At 39.0% G+C, this 16909-nt stretch overlaps 1 protein-coding gene across 1 annotated transcript in view; it reads right to left on the bottom strand.

Moving 5' to 3' along the window:
• The window catches only part of ROS1 (ROS proto-oncogene 1 , receptor tyrosine kinase), a gene marked incomplete at its 3' end in the record, with an annotated part of 38458 nt that extends 23507 nt beyond the window's left edge, over positions 1-14951 (bottom strand). Inside the window, exons 1-11 of the mRNA XM_009701098.1 lie at positions 14829-14951; positions 13032-13085; positions 11202-11261; positions 10488-10514; positions 7565-7625; positions 6760-6908; positions 5451-5589; positions 4763-4964; positions 4011-4087; positions 1523-1645; positions 315-499 (exon numbers count right to left, since the gene is read on the bottom strand). Of these exons, the coding sequence (XP_009699400.1) occupies positions 315-499; positions 1523-1645; positions 4011-4087; positions 4763-4964; positions 5451-5589; positions 6760-6908; positions 7565-7625; positions 10488-10514; positions 11202-11261; positions 13032-13085; positions 14829-14951 (1200 nt within the window). The remainder of the gene's footprint in view (positions 1-314; positions 500-1522; positions 1646-4010; positions 4088-4762; positions 4965-5450; positions 5590-6759; positions 6909-7564; positions 7626-10487; positions 10515-11201; positions 11262-13031; positions 13086-14828) is intronic.
• Between the last annotated feature and the right edge of the window lie 1958 nt (positions 14952-16909).

Here is a 16909-nt window from a genome sequence, read left to right as displayed (position 1 = left end):
TTGTATGAGGAGCGTGTGAAGTCAGTCTCAAAAACAAAGGAATTAAAATCAAAGTTTTTTATGTCCTAAGAAGAAAAATAAGACAAGAAGCCAGAGTTCCATATAGCCTGTTTGCTTTAAATATGACCTGATAGTCAAGCCTTTCTTCTTTTTTAAAACTCTGAAATATGTGAATATTATTAAAGTAAAAAATCTATTTCTATAATTATATTTTGTGCATGCATATCTAGATATAAATCAGATTTTCTCATGTAAAATATATGACAGTAATGGTTCAAATGAAATAAGAAATTAATTAAGCCCTAGAGCACTACCTTTTCATTCATGACAAAGTATATCCTCTGGTAAAGCCAGTCCACTGAGATGGACGTAATATTCCCCCAGCCAGCATAAAAGAGCATTAGGTCAGATACATCAGACATGTTTGCAGCTCCTTTCACCCAGATGGAATTTCCCTCAGAAAAATAGACAACTTGCTGATAAACATTCACAGAAATTCCTAAAAATAGAAAGATATGTGCACACAGACCACATATGAAAGAAGTTTCAGTTTTTCAGTTACTTTTTCTATTTGCCTTAAAAAGAAGTATTTTTCAAGCTGCAACACAACATCATTGGAGAAAAGTTAACTGTTTTTTCTCCTCCACTTCTAGACTTCTTTCAGATAATAAGGAAACTCCCATTTGCTATATAAGTGACCTTATCATAGACAATTGCCCTTCAGAAAGGTAATCAGGCAAAAGAGAGGATATGTAACATGCAAACCAACTGACACTGATTGCCCCTCTGCAGGGCAAACAGATGCAATTGGCATCTCCTCACAAAGCACCATTCACTCTAGAATTCAAACTAGACATTATCTGTGCCACCCCTGTAGTATCAAAGGGTATTTAGTCAGGGGCAACATTCGTTCTCTGGTGTCTTTGTGGCCCTGTGAACTTCTGTAGATAAACTCAGATTTCCACACTGTCTCCAAGGTCCAAATACGGCACCAGTGTAGATAGTAAACATCAGAGTGGTGAGTAATTTGAGATAGCATGGTTGTCTGGTGACTTAGGCTACTAAATGCTTTGTTACAGAGCTCTGTGCCCCAGACTAGCTAACACACTAGCATACTCTTCAGCCAGTATCTTTTGACACTTCTTACTATTTAATTCTTAGGTTTGAACCACTTCACTTCTCCACATTCATGTTGAGAAAATACAGTCATTAATCACAGGAAACATCTGCTTTGGCTTCATATTATCTCAATTTAGATACCTACTATGTAAAAGTCCAGCTCTGAAGTAGCTGCCTGGATTCAGTGAAGAAAAGGTTGTACTGGGGAGAACAATTTATCTCTTCCCAGTGCCTGTCATTTCAAATAGGTCAAATCATGTCCTGAAAGTTCCTATTTCACCCCATTGAGTATGAAGGGAGGCTAGATACTGTCTCAGGCTAGGTGAGGTGCGCTCTGTCCTTCGTGAACACAGAGGTCTAAGTCATACTTGAGAGAAAAGGAGAGAGCCCAGACTGATTTTACCTGTAATGTTGTGGTGTATAAAACCATTTTGCAGGCACTGGGCAGCTTCGAGGAAATGTTCTGTGTATCTCTTCCTTAAAGACTGGTTTCTGGATAGGAAGAGCCATGTTGCTTTTTCCTTAACTAACAAACAGAGGAATTCAGAATTCAGATAAATGACTGCAGCACAGAGAAGAATGTTGCTAACTCAGATACATCATTAATGGACATGCATATATACACATGCACGCACATATGTACATGTATGAATATATTCTTACACCAGCAATGACAGACTAAAACTCCTTGAGTGTTGAAGACGGAGTTATTCACCATTACGGTGCCTTCTGGCTTCTCATCCCAGGTGACAATGCACCACATGAATTTCACACTGTCATTTCCCGTGACAGTAGTGAGTCCCTGGTAAGCGAAAGTAAGCTGGGGCAAATGAGGCCCTACGGACTCCTGAGGAAACAAAGGCATTAAGACATCCCTGTGACTCTGAGATACAGCAGAAGAGGGATATTTGACCCCCTGGACCTCTTTGAAAAGCCCAGTCAGACTAGAATATTATCCTACAGAGCTGGGGAAGAGCAAAGCAAGTATGTTTATTTCATGTATTTCATCATGCTGACCAGCGATTTTTGCAAGGAACAAGTAGTTTTCACAGATAAAGGTGATAATGGGATAGTACGATCTGCTTCAAAGTTGATTAATTTATTTATTTTTTTAATAAGTCACAGATTTTAAAGTCAAGAAGGAGAGCTTTGGTCACATAAGCTGACTTCATGCTTATACAGGCCCAAGTAACTTACATCAAAACCTCCGCAGCAAATCCATACCTTCTGTCTGCGCTATGCATAGCTCTGGGAAAGACAGCTAGTCTTGCTTCTGAATCTCAGATCTCTGGAAATCTAACACGTCTCCTGCTAAATTGGTTCACGAGGTAGTTACCTTCATTTTAAAAAGTGGTGCATTATTTCAAGTCTGAATTCGGCTACTTTCGGTTTCTAAATAATTCTTCCCTCCGTTTTTTTTTTTTTGCTCTAGTTTAAACATCTGTCTGCTATCAGATACCATTTCCTCATATGGGTATCACAAGACTGTGATCAAATGCTGTCCTAATTTATTCCCAGATAACCTGCAGAGATTGAGCTGAATGTATTTCTCATATGATGCACACGCAGCGAGTCATTTCAGTAACGATGTTTCCGAAGCACAGTAGGGAGGCAATATCACTTCCTTATCTCTTTTCCAGTGACATTTCTTGCAATCTAGCCCAGAGATCACATTCTTACCCTAACTGTTCTCGGGATTCAGATCTAGGCAGTTCAGTATCTGATCCACTAACACCATTTCTGAAGCTGATACGTGAGGAACAGTTGTTACTCTTCTCATTAGCACAGAGAGAAAACGCATGCCAGTGCAATTCAGGGGGAATCAACTGAAGTTTTACATGGTGACTAGTAAGGAGATGTCAGATGGTTCCCCACTCCCAGAAGGTAGTTTTTTTGGGGTAGGGTCATTTGTTTGTTTTCTACCTTAAATTAATTGGTTGGTAATTGGCTTGACTTAATGAACACAGTCAGAGGTACCAGTTTGGACATTTCACAAATGTCACAAAGGTTTACGGCTCAGAGTCAGACAACCCTAGAGCAAACCTCTGCGGAGTCTCCAGATAAGGACATATCAGTGTCTCTGAGCTATCACAAAAAAAGAAGTCATATTTTAAAAAGTACTGGAGAAATTCTAAGTTCAATTTCTCTAACCAGTAGCAGAAGACTGGCGATTCAGAGACAGACTTAAAGTGTTTGCTAGAGTTGAAGAGTTTCCAGGTGTTTGATAAGTGAATTTCTTCAGGAGGAGGGGAGCGTCCTTTGTTTTCTTTTCTAAAGATACATTTTGGTAACATTGATTTCATTCTCACTTGTGCTCTATCTCAGCATGTACATTTCCCTAGCAATTAATTAATATTTCTGCAATCCTTTGAGTGATACCCATAGTGTATCATGACTTTCATTAATAATTAGTTAATCTAGTAAAATAAATACAGCCATGAAAGAGCAACAAAAATTGATATGATTTCACATATTTGGCATGAGATAATTGACGATGTTTTGACAGAAGAGTTTCATGTTAAGTATTTAATATTATTAGAAGAAATACATTTGTTTGTCAGCTGTTAAAATCTCATCTAGAAAATGGAAGCGTGTCCTCTCAATCACTGTTTCGGACCACTGAGATGTTTTTGATCTGTGATACAACTCAGGGCAAATTTGTTTGGGTCTACCAGGATCTTGGGTTATTACCATGTTGTATAGCCTAATAATATCTACAGCCAAAGAACAGGACTCTCTCTGATATGCTATTGACTCCTCAGTGTACAACTCCTTGTCATGCACTGTTTACAGTCTAAATATTATTCTCTTCTGCCAGGTACACAGCAGCCCGACAAACATGACTTTGTCCCCAGGAACAGACAGCGATAAGAACTCTGCTACTCTTGTACCTTTGGATTCTGGAGTTGTGATGTTGGCTTCAGCAGGGGGTCCAGCACCAACCTCATTAACTGCTACAATGCTGAACCTACAATGAACCAAAGAAACAGGTTTTGGTTTGCAGGTTTCATTTGAAAGACCGCCTGAGAAACATTTTATCAAGTAGGACAGCTGCTACAGAAGTATTTGACTTTCAGAAAACACCCATTTAAATATAAATACCCTGTGGAATTTATAATAAAAATAAAACTAACCAGAATCTGAATTCCCTAAATGTGGGACAACAACAGAATCTTCTAAATTAAAATTTAAAATGGGGTTTCAGAATCAGAAGAGCAGCTCAATTTCATTTCAAAGCAAGATCTGTACCCACCAGTCCAAACAGAATGTAGGCTTTAGTATTTATTAAAAATGAAGGAATTTTTCCAGATGCTTAAAGGACTAGAGAGGACTGCTTTACCATTCCCTGAATATACTGAAAAAGTGCCACACAGGCTTTAAAAAATGAAAAACAGCAGCTAACAAAATGCAGCCTGCTGGCCCAATATCAAATTGCTTTTCCTTCCTCCCCATCTGACTTCCACATAAGCAGCCAACTCATCCAGAATAACTCTGTTGTCTCAAGGAAGGTACCCTTGCTTTTGGCAAGAACGTAAGTAAACAGCGTAATTGTGCAGAAGTGGTATTTAGGCATACCCTGTACTATCTGGGCCAGAAGTGGTACAGCACGCTGGGCCACGTTGGCTATCTTTTCTTTTTGTACCTGTAAGTGTTGTTTGGGAAGGTGGAGTAGAACTGAAAGCTATGCCCTCTTGAGGCTCTCAACAGTTCGTGATTCTCACTGGTCAGGAGCAAGTTATATCCAATAATCAATCCATTCGGAAAAAGTGGCGGAGACCAACTAACTTCCACAGTGTTTGGACTTGAACTCTGAATATCTTTAATGACAGGAGCTGTTGCAGGAGCTGCAAGAGACAGAAATAACTGACTCTGGGATGGCATTCAAGACATTAATGGTTTTTCTTTTTTTAGGTACATTTTTATGTTTCATACCTGTTAATTCATTTAATCTAATAAATATGATTAAGGACAACTTAAAATTTCAGCAATGGTTAACATTTTTTAGTCTCCAGAAAAACACGTGTGTATTTCAGTCAAAAAGTTAACACGCATAATTATGCACAGAAGTCTCCATTGTGCCCTCACAATTTTGACCATGTACTTTTCTGTGCACATTTTTAAAACTAAAAGCCGGAAGCAGCCCTAAATTTTCTAGTTCAAATAAAAAGGACCTGTAGTATTTTAGTTTGGTCTTCCACAGCTATCCAACAGACATCATACACATTACTCTGAATATTAAGCATCAATGTTTTCTGTGAAAGAAACAACAAGGAACCCTAAATGTTTCTGATACGGACCTGAAAGATGCAATTAACAGTGCAATTCATTACCTCCAAAAGCACGTGTCCGGTAACTGGGACTAGATGGAGAATGAAGCTGCAGTTGAGATGTAATGATCCAAATTACTCGAAACATGTATTCTGTGAAGGCTTGAAGGTCTTTGACTGTATATGAAGTTTCAGATACTACCTAGATTAATGCACAGACACAATCATTTTTTTTTTCTTCCTCCAGCTGCAGTTACTACGTAGGGTGTTATCAGGGCAAAAGAGGTCTCATACAACAACATACATTTTTCAGGATACAAAAGTGCAGCATCCTAAGTTTAAACAAGAGGAAATTCTGGGAGTTATTTTCAGCATAGACTTTGATTTTACATCCTTTCAGAGCTTTTTCTCTTCTCTCTTCTTTAGACCGTGCTACCAAATCTAAACAATAAGTGGATGGATGGAAGGCTGGATGCAATATAATAGTAAATTTTAAGAATAAGGTAAAAAAACTAAAATAATAACATATTACCAGCAATGCATTTTAAACTTTTGATACATATACTACAGCTTTACAACCCAAAGGCTCCTAGTTACCCTAAAATATTTATGGTCTGAAGTCATTGTTTCCCATTATTTCACCAATGATTAATTCAGAAGAACTTCCTGCTTAGCAAATTATCTTTACCTTTCATTTGTGGTACCAACTTGCCACGCTCTGTAAATTGGTCCAACAGAGATGCTGGCAAGATAACAAGTGTATAGTTGACGCAAGAGAACATAATATGAGAATAACCGTACTGAATCACAACAAATATCTATCTAGCCAAGTATTGTGTCTTTGACAAGAACCAAAAAAATTTCTCTAGGGAAAGGAGTGAAAAATGAAAGCCTACAGTGATATTTCTCGCGAATACTCTCAGTCTTGGCATTTTATAAGCATGGCTCAACATGAAACAATGGCAATGTTTGCATTTAGTAGAACTCAATTTTTTCTTCCATTAATTTGTCCAGCACTTTTCAAACCCCATTTAATAATTTTAGTAATTTTAATATTTAGGAGTTTAAATTCAGTAATTTAATATCCACACGTGCCAGGAGGCAGCTGAACATTTTAACTACACGTTCAGCAAGGAAATACTTTCATTTGCTAGTTTTCAATCTGCTACCTGCTAGTTTCCATCAAAGGCCCTAGTTCCTGTGTAGGAGGAAACAGGGAATAATTGTCCACTTCTCAGCTTCTCCATATTACTCATGATTTTGCAAGCCTCTTCTGTGTGCCTAACATATTATCCAATATTTTTCTAACATCAGATGAAGACCAGAGAAGAACCTATTTCCTTGCAAAGTAAAAGGAAGAATCCTTCTTTACCTCTGTGTACCTCCAGTCTCCAGGGAGCTGATTGAACTTCCACTGGATGATATATTTCACCCCAGAGATGTTAGCTGGCTTCCACCCTAATGTGACACTGTGGCTTCCAACGGTAGATGCAAAAGGTGCTCTAGGCTTGTTCAAGTAGTCTGAGGGGAAAATACAACACAACAGTAGGAAAAAACCTTTCATGGCAATCCCTGGGTCTTAAGGGTAAAAGCCTATTACACCGCCAATCCCAAAGAATATATTGAAAATGTTGCTGAATAAATCACATGACATTTTAAAGATAGTTTGATAAGTAAGCCTGAACTGGGCCAAGCAAATGTGACTACAACTCTGTGCTTGTGTAAATGCACTTTTAGTTACAAATACTTGGTAAAATTTTGCTGAATAGAGATCTAGAGAAGGTATAGGAGACTTCTGAAGAGATTTTCAAGGGACCTATTTCAACACTGTATTGGCACAATCGTTCCCACGTAAGTTATGGGGCTTTCTGCAACGATTTCAAGATAGCAGACAGGTCAAGGACACGTGCTCAACAAAGTATCATCTTAAACAGTTGAGACTGGATTCAACAAGTCTCAGGTCCATGAAAGGGAGGGAAAAAAGTTTTACTGTAGGACAGAGTTAACTTCATTGTACTTGTTAAAAGAAACAAGAGTAGTAGTAATTCTCTTGATGAATGAAAACACTCAAGACATTCCTATTTTTTCAAAGAAATCCAGGTAATAGAACAAGACTATAATCTTAAAATGGACTTTGTCAGACTGTGAATTGGACACAGGACTCTATTCGGACTTACTCTGTGCTTCGACTCCATATGCATCCTCTGCACGGCTACAGCCAAACTTACAGGAAACTCTCTGTATGGGGTACAGAACTCACTGGTTAGTTTTGCGTAGAGGCAAAATTCCTCCCAGCATTATGCAGACACATTTTAAATGCATACAAATCCTGCAGACATTTTGAATACATACAAACCCTGTGGAAATCATTACACATTCTAAAAAATAGCAGTACCACAAACTCACTCCAAAGAGCTTCCCGAGAGCCTTTCCATCAATTCACTGGACACTGAATTAGGGTATTCCTCCTTACACACTGTCCCTTTGTGAAAAGCGCAAGTATGGGGCTACATTAAAGTTGGAAATAGACTTCAGTGGCAACCATGGAGTTAGGAAGTAATGGTTTTTAACTTGTTAATGGTATGTTCCACATGTTGGATTTCACCCTTTTCCGCTTCATGTATTTCCTATGAATGAGGAACATTCTTACAAATATACTTCCAGTGAATTTTCAAAATAGTTGAAATTAATAATTTGTAAGAGCAGTCATGCCTAATTCATGCTTCCTTGTTAATAGTTATTCCTTCTGCTACAGTCGTGTCTACAACCTGGAAACACAACAAATACCCCAGGGCAGTGAGTTCTTCACACTCACATCCTGAGAACAGAACATTTCTAAGAGTTATCAGTTTAGGTAGGGAACATAGATATAGTGTTGCTCCGCTTTATAGGTAGAGAACTTAAGAAGAGGTAGTAACATTTTCCAGGTGGATCTCAGTGCTTAAAAATTACATGCAAGACTGAATCTCCTGGAAGCCAAAACTTTCGAGAAGTGATGGTTTGAGCTTTTCTAGACAGGTATTTTACTTGGGTTCATTTTATTCTGCAGGTTCATTCGGTCTACAAAATCTTGACGTTTGCTTCATATAGCAGCTACCTTTCAAGTGATAATTAACCTTTAGATCATTCGGAAGCAATTCATGATGTTAAGTGAGCAATTTTTTTTAATTACTCTTCCTGTGATTCCAGGATATACACTTGCGGCACCCTATGGAAACTGATAAGGCATGTTATATTTCAGACAACACAGTGGCAGCTGAGATGGACTTAAAAATTTGCTTAGCAGTATATTCCTATATACATTATCTCACGTCTAGGCATTCAGTGCCAAGTGCAAGCACTTAAAAAGATTTTTCCAATGTTTTTGTATTCAGAGAAATAAAATACTTCCAAGTGGATTATCATGACTGTTAGCAGACAAAGATCTGGGTATTAGCAGACATCAGTTATCAATCGTACCCTGGAGCTTTCATTTACAACCGAGATTTTAGTTTGTAGAGGGTAGTGTCCCCAGATTACATGCTGATTCATAGTGCCTTCTGCTTCATTTAACACAGATGTTTCTGACCATTTGGTTTTTGTCATGTATTTCTTTCTTCTTCTGATCTTTGTCCCAACCATAAATCAATTTTTGCTTGAGGTAAGAGGATTACTAAAGCTCGTAGTCTTAGAAATTTTGAGGGAAATTTGCCATCTGCTCTGCCTGAAAACAAGAAATCCTCATATATTTTCCATCGATCAGAACTGCCCCTGTATGAGTCAGATTCTGCTGCCCTTTCTTGTGAATATTCCCACCGAATTCAGTGGCAGTCCCCTGTTCCTAGGTGAGAGGTAATACCTAGCAGGAGCAATACTACCAGATTTCAGTCCCAAGGTGTAGTCACATGACAGAGCTGAGCCAATGCCAAAGGAAAATTCCTACTCTTACTCCCACTCCTTTCCCCGGCAGACTCCAATGACCTGGTCCTCTGCGTGCAGTGACCTGGCACTCGCCTGACCATGTGGAGAGTCAAGTCAGCCAGCTGAGCCAGTAGAAAGGTAATCCCGCAAAAGCCCTTGCAGAGTTAGGGAATTTAACTGGCATATTGTGTGTCCAGAGAAGCAAAATAAAAATCCCAAAACCAACAAGAACAAAAAACTCCCCACACTAATTCTGTGTTTCTACAAAAATAAGTTGGTTATCTCTTGGACTGTTCCTACACTCCAAAACCACCATTTAGAGTATTTGTAAACTTTTGTCATGGTCACAATTTCACAGATTAAAAAGCATTAAAAAAATCAATCCTTTCAACCAGATTTCCATCTTGCCAATAGGTCTGTGTTCTACTCGGGATTCCCTTCAACTCCTCCATCACCTGCTTGACGTGTGTTGCCCTCATCTGGGTACAACCTTCATACTGAGGTCTCAACAGTCCCAAACACAATTCTGCAATTGTCTTATCCCCATCTCATCCTACACTCTGTGTTCATGCTAAAAGGGCCCCAGACAGGCATCATCTCTTTAGCAGCTCTTTGTTGCCTCATACTTATTACTGTAAATGCCAGTCCGTCCACAGCACAGAGCAGGCACTCCCCATTTGAGATCTCTTCCTAAAGGGTAATATGGTGCACCTTACAGAATTGCATTTTACTTTGTTCAGACTCTGTACACAGTCAAGAGTGTGTTTTGTCTTCTAGCTCCCACTCCTTGTTTCCATTTCTCACCGAGCTGGTTTCACACCAGTCTTGATAAGCATTCTATCTGAATCGTCTTTGATGGCATTAATGAAAAACTGGATAGAACAAGACTCCTGTGAGAGCCTAGAACATAGTTTAAAGAGGTCTGTACTGCCTTCCATACTGGTGTGATTAACCTTCTCTCTTTAAAGCAATAGTCTTTGCCACACAGCAGTTTTTAACACAAACATGTCCTTAGCTACCATGCTGGAAAGAAAAGATTCAGGTACTTAATTCATTCTTCAGCTTTAGGGAGCACGAAACAATTAGACCTGGATTGATAAGTTTGTGTATCATCTACATTGTGTTTCTTAGCGCTGTGTGGACATAGTAATCACTGAAATCATGATTTTTTTTTTGTTGATCTGATAGCATTTAACTTACCTCACATGCTCTGGTGTACGTCTTGTTCTGCCAAGAAGCAAATCAATAAAATGCAGGATTAGCATAAATATAATCACAGAGTATTTCAAACAAATATCAATTAATTAGAAGTTTCTTACAGTAAAAGTACACTACAAAACCTTTTCACTGGCAAATCATGAAAGAAGGAAAACCCACACTTGAAAAACCAGAAAGTCAACATTAAAATGATGGCAAGGATGAATGAGCTTTGGGTGTTCAAGAGGTCCAGAAAAAACAGCAGTTTAAAAACTATCATGGCAGTTGTCCCAGACCAATGCTAACTCTCATCCATCCGGTTTAGCAAAAGCAAGAAATAACAATCTAGTAAAAATCATGTGCTTCATCTACATCTGCATACAACTCTGAGACAGGCCCCAGCAGAGTAAAATCCTGAAAAGCACTAGTTCTTTCTCATTGCCTGAAAACCTGGGTGAGTGGTTGAGCTTAATGAACTGTAAAATGTCCCCACATTTTGACAAACACAATGAAAACTTTTGATATTACAGGTAACCTCATAGCAAGAATTATTATCTTCCTAAAAGAGAATTTATAAATATACTGAGAGAAAAAAGTGGACATTACATCTTTTCATAGAAACACTGCTCTGGTTAGGTTTTCCACATCTGCCATTGGATAAGGTACATGATGGACAGGAGACAAGTGCTATAGAGCCAAGGCTAAGGCAATACTCACACATTGCAGTGGGCAATTGATTTGCACCGTTGCATTCCAAAACTGACATCCCTGTGTGCACTGCAAAGACAGATGGTGGCTTTAAAAACAACTTTGAAAGCACATTTTTAAAGACGAGAGATACTCCAGTCCTAAGAGTGAGGACAATAGTTCACTTTCCAGCTGCAGTAAAACATTCTGCATGACCAAGTCGCTTCATTCCTTCATGCCCTGTTTCCTTAGCAATCAAATAGGCATTTATGGCACCTAAACTTTGTAACAAAATTATTAAATATACCAAAGATTATAGGTACTCAGGTACTAAAGTAAGGGAGTTATGTTGTATAGTGTCCTTCTCAATGTAAAATCAAATATAAAGCAGAAGAAAAAATAAATCATTCTTAGAGATTGGTTTGCACAAAACAGTAAATGTTCAACTACCTGTTCAGCTCTGGTAAGGATTTCGACACCCTCGTATGTACTGAAAGCAGTAAAAGGACTGCAGGACACCTGAGCAGACCGTGACTGTCACCTGGGGAGAGTGCCCAGCTTTGCATGGGCCTTGGGAAAGGGCTGATGCACAGCTCCAGGGGCAGAAGGAGCACTGGCTAAGACTGCCCATCTGCAGTCTTGCTCTGGGCATGGGTCACCCAGCCAGCCATGAGGAGCGTAGCCAGTGCTCCCTCTCTCCCAGCTTTATTTTACCACTTGCTCTCTGTGGAGAGGTTACAGATATGCAGTATGTGGTATGCGGCACAGCCAGGCATGATGGAAAGCTGTTCAACACAAGCCCCTCGCTCTCCAACAGGCAAGGCATCGCCTTTAAAACCATGAGTTTTCAAAGATGTAATAAATATTATGTGGTTTGGATTTGATGTTGGACCTTTCTTGTTCATTCTGTCCCATTCACTTCTTAATGGTCATGCACATTTTTCTTTTTAAAGGGATGCTGGAGAGGAACAACTTTGGAAGCAGGAGAATCTGATATCAAGCATTGCAAAGCCTCATGAAAAAATAGTAAGACTTGATAACACTGAGCAAACATACACAGTAACCTAAATAGGCAAGTGAACCTTGCTATGTATTGTCATGACAACACAGCCTTTTATGGTCCTGGCATCGTAAATGACCCAGCCTCGCTAGACACCAGGCACTGAGAGACTGCTTCCCACTAGTCTCTGTGGAAAATATTGACGACTGAATTCTCCAGCGCTCTTCAAAGAATATGTATAACTGCCAGCTTGAGTTCCATTTGAAACCTGAACTAGGAGAACATCAGCTGAGGTCCTCACCAGAATGCTGCTATGGAAAGCTCATGTTAAGCTAAAAAGCCCCCCAGAACAGACAGAAGCATTTGAAGTCCTACAGAACTCTAAATTCTCAACAATTGTCATTTTAAGTTTTCTCCCATCACATCACTGAGAAAACAAAACAAACCACTTGAACAATTGTCATTTTAAGTTTTCTCCCATCGCATCACTGAGAAAACAAAATAAACCACTTAACTGTACAAAGGTAGCTGAATAAAACAGTCAACGACTTGCATTTTGGAGGGAACATTAGTTTTTGACTCATTTTCTCAAAATTGAGTGATTTTGAACTTTGTAGATCACAGATGTAAACATGACTCACAGCAGAGATCCACACCTTTTACACAATTTCTTTAAACAAAAAAGATAGTCTTGTCTTAATAATTTGAGCCAAATCTAAGCACATAACCTACTGACTTATGCCAGACAGGCAACCGTGCACATTTACGTGAAGTCTTTGACAATACAATCATTGTACCCATTTTATTCAAATAGCAGTAACATAAAATGTCAGTAATTAACAAAGTAAACAATTACTCACGGCTCCTGTGATGTCACTAACATTGCAAAGGTTAGTAATTCCAAGTTCTCCTTCCTGTAAGAGAAATACATACATTTTTATAAAGAGTCAAAATGTTTCCCCATAATTCTTTGATAAAAATACATCAAAGCATTGGTTTCTTGTAAAACAAATCTTCTTTGAGTAACGCTTCCTCATTTGAAGAAATTTATTGTTGCCACACCAGTAGCTTCTCACTTGAGACTAATTTCAGAGTACCATCAAACAAGGACATCGGCAGAATCAGTTGGTGTTAATTAAATTACCTCAGGTAGGAATTTGGCTCTCATCTCCTGATTCTGGTTCACTGAGTCAATAACAAATGCTTCATAAATATGTTGGGCATAAATGACAAAGCCAAGTGTCTTTGACCTCTTGGGAGCTGAAAGACCTTCCTTCAAGCTAAACACCTTTTATCTGGCCTCCTTTTGAAGGGGTTTTACACAACCATATGGTGACCACCCTTCCTCTCCTCCCAAAAGTGCTCTCGAGCTAAGGCGCCTGTTCTTTCACATCATTCAAAGTGTGCAAAACTAGTCACTGCCTGTGAAGTGCAAATGACTTGAGGATGTAGCTAACAACCTTGGAGAAGCTGAATATTAGGTCTTAAGTTTTGCCCTGCAAACAGGTAAGAGCACCCTTAATAAAACAACTCTCAGGAAGAAATTTTCAGCATGCTGGGCACACCGTGACAACAGTGAGAATCAAAAGTGTCACAAAGCAAATGTGAACACAATAAGTAGACTGGAGGCGAAAAATAAGATTTACAGCTCTCAGACTCCAAGATTATACTTTTCTCATCTGAATCCCTTACACAATACATTCACTGAACATGAATGCGATTTTCCTGTCTTTCAAAGCCGAGAGAAAGAGCAACTTATTTCTTATTCTGAATTAATTTAAGCTTAAATCAAAGGTTCCCCATTAAAGTTATCACTGCATGATAGGCTTCCATCAGGGAAGGCAATTAACTCTTTCACTGGTGCAAGAGTTAGAAATAGTTTTACAGGAACTGTCAGACAAAGGTATGAAATAAAATGGAGCAGGTGATAGTCCTCTGCAGTAGATGTCCACAGTTAGTTAGCCCCAAGGCACAAAATGTCCTTTTTACAGAGCAAAGGTACACGGTCTTCTAAACAGCATCAGCATTTCAGGCAAATAGAAATAAGGAGGTAACTCCTGAAAGCCTCATTATTGTTTGGATTTAAGAGGTCTTGCTTATCTTCGTCATGCATCAGTAGAAGGAAAAATAATAAATTCCACTCGACTACTCAAAGGAACACTAAGAAAGCATAAGATGAAGGATCCAACCACTTTAATACTTAAAGAAACATCCACAATTTAAAGCACAGATGACTTAAAAAAGAAGCTGAAACCAGTTCAGGATAATTCTGCAAGCCACAGATTCCCAGATAACTTCTTATGAATTTACAGTTTTCCTAATTTAATGTAAGAAAAGTCATAGACTAGACAGAAATTGGTAAGTAATTTCTCTCCTCTACCCTCCAGGGTTTTTAGCATTTATAGTAATTTCAGGAGCTGTTGGAACATAAGTATATAAAGAAAATATAAAATGAAAATCCATGCAATCTGGTTAAGGGGATTTCTTCCTTACCAGGTTCCACAAATTCAAATGTTAAATTTAGTTCTCAAACTCTACTTTTACTCAGATACGTTCTTTAAAATAATTTTGAAAAAGCTGATATGTAATAGAAAATTCTTACACTGCTAGCAACCATCTATGTTTCAAAATATTAAGTACAGGTTTTCAAAACTTACCAGGTTACTTGTGCATAAGTTTTGGCAATTTTTTGAGAAAGTACAGTGCACTGCAGAAATCCATACACAGTAAAAAGCAGCAAATCTGTTTAGCAGGAGATCCCACAGGCAAGTGTTCCTCATAACTTGAACGATTTCACTTATCAGTCTGATCCTTTCCTTGACTTGGCCATACGAACTCCTTTTAGTCTAGATGACGGAGGCACGACTATGAAATTTCTGCATTTCAGTTTATTAAATATTTTCAAATCATTGTTTACACTCTGTTCCTTCAACAACTTTTCTGCTTCCTGGAGCACTAGTCTTGAAATTGCACAACATCTATTTCATAGTTTCTTATTAAACCACTGAAACAAAAGAGTTGACCAATGAAAGTCAGCGTATCTCCTTACATAAATATCATTAACGTAAAGAGGAAACTAAGTGCAATGCTTTTAATCAGGTGCTCCAAGCAACATGGAAACAAGGAAAGAGAGAGAGAAAACTCGTCTCGTCTTCATTTCTACTATGATTAAGCTATTTCTAAATATTCTCAAGTGGTTACAACCAAGAAAATTTGTGTGATGAATAACCTTGTTAGAACACTACAGTTCATATCAGTCAGTATAAAAATATTAATTATTTCTCTATTTTAATGACTGTTTCCAAATGTTCCATTTCCACCCCAATATACCACTCAAACCTGACCCCTGTCTGCCTTCTGATGCAACGTAGACACAAACTAACCAGAGCCAATCTGCTAGGGGGTCTCTACATGAGTGGGCATGTGTATTATGCATTATAAATAAAATGTGCTATTTTATAAATAACATGGCATTTTGATGATCAGTTTATCTGACACATCCTGTCATTGCTGCTTAAAGAGAAGACCTGCTTTTCCACCACACCTTCCCAAGCCCTGCTTACTTGCCAGGTGAACATTCCTGCAGTCATGGGATAAACCAGGCTGAGAATCTGGTTATCATCACTAACCCAGCAACAACAGAAGCAAATTGGTTAGCATTGACCTGATGCTGTTCTCTCCGATGCAGGCTGCAGCACAGCCCCATGTGTTGCTGTGCCCACGCATGGTAGGTGAAGGGAGCTAAAGGCACCAAGGCAGGAGGAAAGGATAAGCTGGGCTGGAGAGAGCCAATGGATATTGCCAAGCACATGGCTCAAAGGTGGTCAGAGGAAGGAAAGGCTTTGTGGAGCAGGCTCCTTCCTTTTCTTCCACTTGTCCTGTGAAGCCTTTGAAGGTTTCCTTGTGCATTATCTCAGCCTCCTCACCACTACTCAAGGCAACTCCTAGACAAGAGTAAAACTCATCTAAGGTGAACTTAGCTTTCAGCTACACAGGTGAAGGGGAGTTACTGCCCCATTTACTTGTCAGTTCTCCACTCCAGAAGGATACTGCCCCCACTCCAACCCATCAGCAAAGCTGCTTAAGAGGGAACTCCTTAGCTCCAGCCAAAATAAGCCAGTTTAGTCTGACTGCTTAAATAGTAGCTCTTTGCTAATCCAGCTCATCTTGGCTGAAGAAGCTTCATCAGAGCTCACATGAACAGCAAAACTGAAGAGAAAGCTGATGACAGGGAGATGTAGGCTGCAATGTCTTCCTGAGGCAGAGCACTTTGTGCTTTGGATAGATCTTTGGGGGAGATTTAGGACCCTCAGGCTTTGGTCTCTAGGCCTAGCAGGTCTACACCAGTAAATTAAATGTACCCACACCCATACCCTAGCAGGTGGCATGGGATAACTCACATCCACACTTTAAAACTCACTCATACTCCAAGAGAGGATAGCCACAGCTGAAATACATGTGGGGAATGGCTCCTAGGTTTTACTATAACCCAAACTGTTCCCAGATATTATTTGGCTAGTGCTGATGTGCACCAAAACCAGCCAGGGACAACTCTAACAGTTGATCTATGTGGTCACTCTGGAATAAGAATCGTGCCTGGCATAGATTTAAATTACTAGCTTAGATGTAGCCCAGGTAAACAAGTATGTTTAAGTACAGTCTTTTAAAAAAATTCTTTTAATTGCATTTAATTATTCATTACTACTTTGTTTTGGTTTGTTTTTTTTTTTTTTTTAGG

The sequence above is a fragment of the Cariama cristata genome, unplaced genomic scaffold (assembly GCF_000690535.1).
Source record: "Cariama cristata isolate BGI_N322 unplaced genomic scaffold, ASM69053v1 scaffold5455, whole genome shotgun sequence".
NCBI lineage: Eukaryota > Metazoa > Chordata > Aves > Cariamiformes > Cariamidae > Cariama > Cariama cristata.
The sequence above is the reverse complement of the archived record's forward strand: the minus strand, read 5'-3'. Positions and strand labels throughout refer to the sequence as shown.